Source organism: Ylistrum balloti, unplaced genomic scaffold (genome assembly GCF_031769215.1).
Source record: "Ylistrum balloti isolate Yb309-2 unplaced genomic scaffold, AGI_CSIRO_Ybal_v1 Utg371192, whole genome shotgun sequence".
Taxonomy (NCBI): Eukaryota; Metazoa; Mollusca; class Bivalvia; order Pectinida; family Pectinidae; genus Ylistrum; species Ylistrum balloti.
The window spans coordinates 164,887-174,896 of NW_026782649.1; the positions used below are offsets into that span (position 1 = coordinate 164,887).

The 10,010-nt window shown below is 40.0% G+C and overlaps 1 protein-coding gene across 1 annotated transcript; it reads left to right on the forward strand.

Moving 5' to 3' along the window:
* The first annotated feature begins 1,044 nt into the window (after positions 1 to 1,044).
* Positions 1,045 to 8,956, forward strand: LOC132561294 (perlucin-like protein). Its single transcript, XM_060226021.1, has 4 exons — positions 1,045 to 1,084; positions 1,289 to 1,377; positions 8,231 to 8,324; positions 8,736 to 8,956. The coding sequence occupies exons 1-4, from the start codon at positions 1,045 to 1,047 to the stop codon at positions 8,954 to 8,956; spliced, it is 444 nt and encodes a 147-aa protein (XP_060082004.1).
* Positions 8,957 to 10,010: the final 1,054 nt, after the last annotated feature.

Below are 10,010 nucleotides of genomic sequence, written 5' to 3' on the forward strand. Positions count from 1 at the left end.
CCTGTTTCCTTTCGATATAACACAGCGATTGTGTAACTTTAAGCTGTTGCCCGAGTTGTTAAATATCGACAAGTCTGGAAGACACAATGAAAGATTTTTTAGATATTTGATCCATGTATACCAGTTTATTTTCGGCTATTTATATATAAAAAAACCCATACAGAAACGAATACTTTTGATCATATAACTCATATTTCTTGGGACACTTGTGAATACAGCAATTTATTAGACTGAAACAAAATCTAAACATGCGGTATTTTTATTCTGTATCTCGTTTTACTCCGACGTCACAACAAATATGACGTCGCACTGGAAACAATTGGAAACTTCATTAAGCCAATCACAACTCCTCAAGGTCACAATACATCAATAAATATTTCAAATCTCATGATGTTCCTAGATTTTTGAAGTGAAAAAAAGTTTTATAATGAAACAAAGCAATTTACAACAAAAGCTGAACTCAGATCCGACGTTATACAAGGACTGTTTAAATTAGTGTTTGCCTGACGTTCTTGAACTGTGTTCAAAAGTTGTTGAATGGAAGCATACTTTGAAAAGAAATAAACGTTATGAAACAGACTAACCATCAGAACCTAAGCGTTCGTTGGCTCTTAAACTGACCTAGTACGATTCAACTTTTAAGATCATAACTATTATTATCATTTTTATTTCTTTCTTAAAAATCAGCCGTTTGTACGATACTGGTGTAAAATAGTCTATGTATTTTGTGCCATAAGGCGTAGAACAGTTTATCGTCAGTACTGATAAGCCGGTCGAAATATCGGCCGCATGCCTTATCTAAGTCACTGAAACGTGAAACCAAGAAAGTTAAATAACAAAGAAAAAGTCAAGATTCATTGTCATTCGAATACTTAAATACCCTATTGCTTATTCCCAGTAAAAACAGTTTACATCAATCGTTACATCTCGACAAACTTCGTCAGACAACAATTTTTGTTCCATAAATTGACGGATTTAACCGAATTGTAACGTCTGCCGTTTTGTTGAGTGTTCCAGTCGGTACCTGATAGGACAGCCGTTATAATGTACTGTCTGGTTCTGTTGTTCCTGACTCTAGGACAAGGTTGGTTTTTAAATCAATATATTGCATAAGAAATCGGATTTATAATAGATAGATATTAAAAATATCGTAATTACAAACGAAACTGATCATAAAGTGTTTGTAAAAAATACTGTAAAAAAGGTTTACGTTGATAAAAAGTTACAATTCTAGTTGATATCTTCAAACATACAATTCTGTATTTTTTCTATATTGGTTTGTATTCAGTGCTGGCCAACTGTCCGAATGGATGGACTGCCCACGGAGAATCCTGCTACCACGTCAGTAGAGACGTCGCTTCATGGGTTGAAGCTTTGGTAAGGTTTTATTCGTAACTAATGAGGTAACGATTACGGTAACTCATTACTTATAGAGGCCAGGGTAGGGTGACTCATTACTTATAGAGACCAGGGTAGGGTGACTCATTACTTATAGAGGCCAGGGTAGGGTGACTTATTACTTATAGAGGCCAGGGTAGGGTGACTTATTACTTATAGAGGCCAGGGTAGGGTGACTTATTACTTATAGAGGCCAGGGTAGGGTGACTTATTACTTATAGAGGCCAGGGTAGGGTGACTTATTACTTATAGATGCCAGGGTAGGGTGACTCATTACTTATAGAGACCAGTTTAGGGTAACTCATTACTTATAGAGGCCAGGGTAGGGTAACTCATTACTTATAGAGGCCAGGGTAGGGTGACTCATTACTTATAGAGGCCAGGGTAGGGTGACTTATTACTTATAGAGGCCAGGGTAGGGTGACTCATTACTTATAGAGACCAGGGTAGGGTGACTCATTACTTATAGAGGCGAGGGTAGGGTGACTCATTACTTATAGAGACCAGGGTAGGGTAACTCATTACTTATAGAGACCAGGGTAGGGTGACGTATTACTTATAGAGACCAGGGTAGGGTAACTCATTACTTATAGAGACCAGGGTAGGGTAACTCATTACTTATAGAGACCAGGGTAGGGTGTGGTATTAGTTATAGAGGCCAGGGTAGAGTGACTTATTACTTATAGAGACCAGGGTAGAGTGATGTCTTACTTATAGAGACCAGGGTAGGGTGATGTCTTACTTATAGAGACCAGGGTAGGGTGATGTCTTACTTATAGAAACCAGGGTAGGGTGACTTATTACTTATAGAGACCAGGGAAGGGTGTCTCATTACTTATAGATATCAGGGTAGAGTGACTTATTACTTATAGAGACCAGGGTAGGGTGACATATTACTTATAGAGGCCAGGGTAGGGTGTGTTATTAGTTATAGAGGCAAGGGTAGAGTGATGTCTTACTGATAGAGACCAGGGTAGAGTGACGTATTACTTATAGAGACCAGGGTAGGGTGACGTATTACTTATAGAGACCAGGGCAGGGTGACTTATTACTTATAGAGACCAGGGAAGGGTGTCTCATTACTTATAGATATCAGGGTAGAGTGACGTATTACTTATAGAGACCAGGGTAGGGTGACATATTACTTATAGAGGCCAGGGTAGGGTGTGGTATTAGTTATAGAGGCAAGGGTAGAGTGATGTCTTACTGATAGAGACCAGGGTAGAGTGACGTATTACTTATAGAGACCAGGGTAGGGTGACGTATTACTTATAGAGACCAGGTTAGGGTGATGTCTTACTTATAGAGACCAGGGTAGGGTAACGTATTACTTATAGAGACCAGGGTAGAGTGACGTATTACTTATAGAGACCAGGGTAGGGTGACTTATATTACTTATAGAGACCAGGGTAGGGTGACTTATTACTTATAGAGACTAGGGTAGGGTGTGACATATTACTTATAGAGGCCAGGGTAGGGTGTGGTATTAGTTATAGAGGCAAGGGTAGGGTGATGTCTTACTTATAGAGACCATGGTAGGGTGATGCTTTACTTATAGAGACAAGGGTAGGGTGACGTAGAATCCAGGGCAGGGTGACTTATTACTTATAGACCAGGGATCATTACTTATAGGTAGGGTGAGTGTATTACTTATAGAGACCAGGGTAGGGTGATATTACTTATAGGCCAGGGTAGGGTGTTATAGTTATAGACAAGGGTAGTGATGTATTACTTATAGAGACCAGGGTAGAGTGACGTATTACTTATAGAGACCAGGGTAGACGTATTACTTATAGGGTAGGGTGATGTCTTACTTATAGAGATAGTAGATATCAGGGTAGAGTGACATATTACTTATTGAAACCAGGGTAGGGTGACATATTGCTTATAGAGGCCAGGGTAGGGTGTGGTATTAGTTATAGTGGCAAGGGTAGAGTTACTTATAGAGACCAGGGTAGGGTGACGTATTACTTATAGAGACCATGGTAGGGTGATGCTTTACTTATAGAGACAAGGGTAGGGTGACGTATTACTTATAGAGACCAGGGAAGGGTGAATTACTACTTATATAGATCAGGGTAGGGTGACTTATTACTTATAGAGTGACGTATTACTTATAGAGGCCAGGGTAGGGTGTGGTATTACTTATAGAGATCAGATTAGGTTGTCTTATTACTTATAGAGATCAGATTAGGGTGACTTATTACTTATTAGGGTGACGTATTACTTATAGAATCCAGGGCAGGGTGACTTATTACTTATAGAGACCAGGGAAGGGTGATGTCTTACTTATAGAGACCAGGGTAGGATGTCTCATTACTTATAGATATCAGGGTAGGGTGACGTATTACTTATAGAAACCAGGTTTGGGTGATGTCTTACTTATAGAGACCAGGGTAGGATGTCTCATTACTTATAGATATCAGGGTAGAGTGACATATTACTTATTGAAACCAGGGTAGGATGACATATTGCTTATAGAGGCCAGGGTAGGGTGTGGTATTAGTTATAGTGGCAAGGGTAGAGTGATGTCTTACTGATAGAGACCAGGGTAGAGTGACGTATTACTTATAGAGACCAGGGTAGGGTGACGTTTTACTTATAGAGACCAGGGTAGGGTGACGTATTACTTATAGAGACCAGGGTAGGGTAACGTATTACTTATAGAGACCAGGGTAGGGTGATGTCTTACTTATAGAGACCATGGTAGGGTGATGCTTTACTTATAGAGACAAGGGTAGGGTGACGTATTACTTATAGAAACCAGGGTAGGGTGATGTCTTACTTATAGAGGCCAGGGTAGGGTGTGGTATTAGTTATAGTGGCAAGGGTAGAGTGATGTCTTACTGATAGAGACCAGGGTAGAGTGACGTATTACTTATAGAGACCAGGATAGGGTGATGTCTTACTTATATAGACCATGGTTGGGTGATGCTTTACTTATAGAGACAAGGGTAGTGTGACGTATTACTTATAGAGACCAGGGTAGGGTGTCTCATTACTTATAGAGGCCAGGATAGAGTGACTTATTACTGATAGAGGCAAGGATAGAGTGACTTATTACTTATAGAGACTAGGGTAGGGTGTTTCATTACCTTTAGATATCAGGGTAGATTGAATTATTACTGATAGAAACCAGGGTAGGGTGACGTATTACTTATAGAAACCAGGTTAGGGTGACGTATTACTTATAGAAACCAGGGTAGGGTAACTCATTACTTATAGAGACCAGGGTAGAGTGACGTATTACTTATAGAGACCATGGTAGAGTGATGTCTTACTTATAGAGACAAGGGTAGAGTTACGTATTACTTATAGAAACCAGGATAGGGTGACTTATTACTTATAGAGGCCAGGGTAGGGTGACTTATTACTTATAGAGACCAGGGAAGGGTGTCTCATTACTTATAGATATTAGGGTAGGGTGACATATTACTTATAGAGGCCAGGGTAGGGTGTGGTATTAGTTATAGAGGCCAGGCTAGAGTGACTTATTACTTATAGAGACCAGAGTAGGGTGAAGTATTACTTATAGAGACCAGGGTAGGGTGATGTCTTACTTATAGAGACCAGGGTAGGGTGATATTTAACTTATAGAGACAAGGGTAGGGTGACGTATTACTTATAGAGACTAGGGTAGGGTGACGTATTGCTTATAGAGACCAGGGTAGGGTGACGTATTACTTATAGAGACCAGGGTAGGGTGATGTCTTACTTATAGAGACCATGGTAGGGTGATGCTTTACTTATAGAGACAAGGGTAGGGTGACGTATTACTTATAGAATCCAGGGCAGGGTGACTTATTACTTATAGAGACCAGGGAAGGGTGTCTCATTACTTATAGATATCAGGGTAGAGTGACGTATTACTTATAGAGACCAGGGAAGGGTGACGTATTACTTATAGAGACCAGGGTAGGGTGACTTATTACTAATAGAGACCAGGGAAGGGTGACGTATTACTTATAGAGACAACGGTATTGTGACGTATTACTTATTGAGACCAGGGAAGGGTGATGTCTTACTTCTAGAGACCAGGGTAGGGTGACGTATTACTTATAGAGACCAGGGTAGAGTGACGTATTACTTATAGAGACCAGGGAAGGGTGTCTCATTACTTATAGATATTAGGGTAGGGTGACATATTACTTATAGAGGCCAGGGTAGGGTGTGGTATTAGTTATAGAGGCCAGGCTAGAGTGACTTATTACTTATAGAGACCAGAGTAGGGTGAAGTATTACTTATGGAGACCAGGGTAGGGTGATGTCTTACTTATAGAGACCAGGGTAGGGTGATATTTAACTTATAGAGACAAGGGTAGGGTGACGTATTACTTATAGAGACTAGGGTAGGGTGACGTATTACTTATAGAGACCAGGGTAGGGTGACGTATTACTTATAGAGACCAGGGTAGGGTGATGTCTTACTTATAGAGACCATGGTAGGGTGATGCTTTACTTATAGAGACAAGGGTAGGGTGACGTATTACTTATAGAGACCAGGGTAGGGTGACGTATTACTTATAGAGACAAGGGTAGGGTGACGTATTACTTATAGAGACCAGGGTAGGGTGACTTATTACTTATAGAGACCAGGGAAGGGTGTCTCATTACTGATAGATATCAGGGTAGAGTGACGTATTACTTATAGAGACCAGGGTAGGGTGACATATTACTTATAGAGGCCAGGGTAGGGTGTGGTATTAGTTATAGAGGCAAGGGTAGAGTGATGTCTTACTGATAGAGACCAGGGTAGAGTGACGTATTACTTATAGAGACCAGGGTAGGGTGACGTATTACTTATAGAGAGCAGGGTAGGGTGATGTCTTACTTATAGAGAGCAGGGTAGGATGTCTCATTACTTATAGATATCAGGGTAGAGTGACATATTACTTATTGAAACCAGGGTAGGGTGACATATTGCTTATAGAGGCCAGGGTAGGGTGTGGTATTAGTTATAGTGGCAAGGGTAGAGTGATGTCTTACTGATAGGATGTCTCATTACTTATAGATATCAGGGTAGAGTGACATATTACTTATTGAAACCAGGGTAGGGTGACATATTGCTTATAGAGGCCAGGGTAGGGTGTGGTATTAGTTATAGTGGCAAGGGTAGAGTGATGTCTTACTGATAGAGACCAGGGTAGAGTGACGTATTACTTATAGTGACCAGGGTAGGGTGACGTATTACTTATAGAGACCAGGGTAGGGTGACGTATTACTTATAGAGACCAGGGTAGGGTAACGTATTACTTATAGAGACCAGGGTAGGGTGATGTCTTACTTATAGAGACCATGGTAGGGTGATGCTTTACTTATAGAGACAAGGGTAGGGTGACGTATTACTTATAGAAACCAGGGTAGGGTGATGTCTTACTTATAGAGGCCAGGGTAGGGTGTGGATTAGTGGCAAGGGTAGAGTGATGTCTTACTGATAGAGACCAGGGTAGAGTGACGTATTACTTATAGAGACCAGGGTAGAGTGATGTCTTACTGATAGAGACCAGGGTAGGGTGACGTATTACTTATAGAGACCAGGGTAGAGTGACGTATTACTTATAGAGACCAGGGTAGGTTGTCTTATTACTTATAGAGATCAGATTAGGGTGACTTATTACTTATAGAGACCAGGGAAGGGTGACGTATTACTTATAGAGACAACGGTAGGGTGACGTATTACTTATAGAGACCAGGGAAGGGTGACGTATTACTTATAGAGACCAGGGTAGGGTGACTTATTACTTATAGAGACCAGGGTAGGGTGACTTATTACTTATAGAGATCAGGGTCGAGTGACTTATTACTTATAGAGACCAGAGTAGGGTGACGTATTACTTATAGAGACCAGGGTAGGGTGACGTATTACTTATAGAGACCAGGGTAGGGTGACTTATTACTTATAGAGACCAGGGAAGGGTGACGTATTACTTATAGAGACAACGGTATTGTGACGTATTACCTATAGAGACCAGGGAAGGGTGATGTCTTACTTCTAGAGACCAGGGTAGGGTGACGTATTACTTAGAGAGTCCAGGGTAGGTTGTCTTATTACTGATAGAGATCAGATTAGGGTGACTTATTACTTATAGAGACCAGGGAAGGGTGACGTATTACTTATAGAGACAACGGTAGGGTGACGTATTACTTATAGAGACCAGGGAAGGGTGACGTATTACTTATAGAGACCAGGGTAGGGTGACTTATTACTTATAGAGACCAGGGAAGGGTGACGTATTACTTATAGAGACAACGGTATTGTGACGTATTACCTATAGAGACCAGGGAAGGGTGATGTCTTACTTCTAGAGACCAGGGTAGGGTGACGTATTACTTAGAGAGTCCAGGGTAGGTTGTCTTATTACTGATAGAGATCAGATTAGGGTGACTTATTACTTATAGAGACCAGGGAAGGGTGACGTATTACTTATAGAGACAACGGTAGGGTGACGTATTACTTATAGAGACCAGGGAAGGGTGACGTATTACTTATAGAGACCAGGGTAGGTTGACTTATTACTTATAGAGACCAGGGAAGGGTGACGTATTACTTATAGAGACCAGGGAAGGGTGACGTATTACTTATAGAGACCAGGGTAGGGTGACGTATTACTTATAGAGACCAGGGTAGGGTGTCTTATTAATTATATATCTGTGTCTAATGTTAATCAATATATAAGATTTCTAGTTGAATTAAGATAACGAGACGGAAGGTTCACACAACATTTGTCAACAAGCTGATGATAAAGGTTAATAAGTTTTGTAGATAAATAGTTTAACACACATTCTTTTTGCATCAAAAGTAATCGACCTTTTTTGTTTTTGTTTTTAACAGAAGATGTGTGAAGTTCATGGTTCTTATCTTGTGAGAGTAGAAACAGCATTCGAAGATAATTTTCTCGCTTCAATGATCCGCTCGCTTCAAAACCGTAAGTATGAACTCTAAAATAAACTCGAATGCAGATATCTTTTAATAACTTATGAAAAGCCAATCAATGTTTCTTTCCTCAGATAACTGCTTGTTCTCAGGCAGCGTAAGAATCGGGAACTTTGTAAATCCATTGTTTCAACAAGAATTAATAAACCATTATAGATTTCTGTGGGAATAAATAATGAGAGAAAAAAAACAATGTTTTTATATAAATAGAATTGAATGCATTTATCTATTCATTTATTTTTTCATTTATATATTTATTTATTTTTCATTTATTTATATATATATATTTACAATTATTTATTATTTTTTTTATTTAATTTATTGATCTATTTGACACTTATCATTATCTAAAGCTTAAAAACTAGCTATGCTTTAAACCTACTTTTGGATTGTACACTCCAAGACGTTCACACATACTGGATGGGAGGATCAGACTGGACAACAGAAGGGGAATGGACATGGGAGCCACAGGGAGCTCCCTTTGTCTACACCAATTGGTATCGTCATCAACCTGACAACCATGCAGGGCAGGACAATTGTCTGGCCATGGAGGGGTCATCCTTCTACAAGTGGACGGACGAAAACTGCCAGGACAAGTACAGATACATATGTGAGAGAGCGTAAGTCATCAAGTTAGATACCCATCATTTATCAAGCACAGCCACACCTATATTCGTACAAGGCCTGTGTGAGTTCTCGTCTACCCCTCTGTGAACAGTGCCTTCAATCACGGACACATTCTATGTCCGTTCGTTCAATCTAATGAGAGTCTGTCTTTTCATCCTTTGTAATCTTTTCGCTATCATGACCTGTTAATTCTATTACGGTTGGATTTTGTCAATATTTTGCCTGGAACATGGTTGGGTGAAGGGCATTCATTTTTTTGCATAACTGGTAGGGCTCGGTCCTCTGGGTTTGGAGGGGCGGGGCCCTTATAGGGGTAATAGAGCAAATTCTTTAATTTTCTACTCCTCCTGTAGAAATGATTGAACTAAATTCAGTCCGAACTATACTTGGGTGAAATGGAATCAATTGTATATGAACATTGGATTCAGTGCCCCTGGGGTGGGAGAGGCGGAGCCCACTTGAGCAAATCGAGCAAATTTCTTAAAATCCTTCTTCTCCATTAGGAACGATAAGATATCGCCCAAGTTTGGTCAGATGTATTCTTGGGTGAAGTGGAACAACGTTCTGTATAAATGGTGTTTGACCACAAGGGCGGGACGCAATAAGGAAATTATATCAGAAATTCTTTGTCATATTTGATATTTTATTAAATTATTGAATAACTAAATTAGCCAGGTGCAGGCTCCTTGGACCTTTTGGTATAATAACTGTTTAGGGATTCTAATGTGAATCTGAGGAAGCCATTTAGTGTCCATACACATCAAACTAACTTCTCCTCTCCGTACAGCCAACGTTACGGGAGGAATAGCGATCATTTCTAGATGGGGACAATATCAGGAAATGTTATTAAAAAGGATCATACCCGTCAGATTGAAGGATAATTATAGTTCTTATAGTTCACAGCCTTTCTAAAATCAACACAAACATCCCGACAACTGATTTAGCATTGTCCAGACTATACTTTTCTCAACAACACATCAATTTAAACGTCTGTCTTTCACTATCGAATAGCAGTGAAAGACTTATTTGAATAAAAGACAGTTTGTTTGCT

Bases quoted from the DNA above. Each gene is read 5' to 3' on its own strand.
- LOC132561294 (XM_060226021.1), top strand. From the start codon at position 1,045: ATGTACTGTCTGGTTCTGTTGTTCCTGACTCTAGGACAAG. The intron at 1,085-1,288 runs GTTGGTTTTTAA...GTTTGTATTCAG, and splicing joins GTTCCTGACTCTAGGACAAG to TGCTGGCCAACTGTCCGAAT. The intron at 8,325-8,735 runs GTAAGTATGAAC...GTACACTCCAAG, and splicing joins GATCCGCTCGCTTCAAAACC to ACGTTCACACATACTGGATG.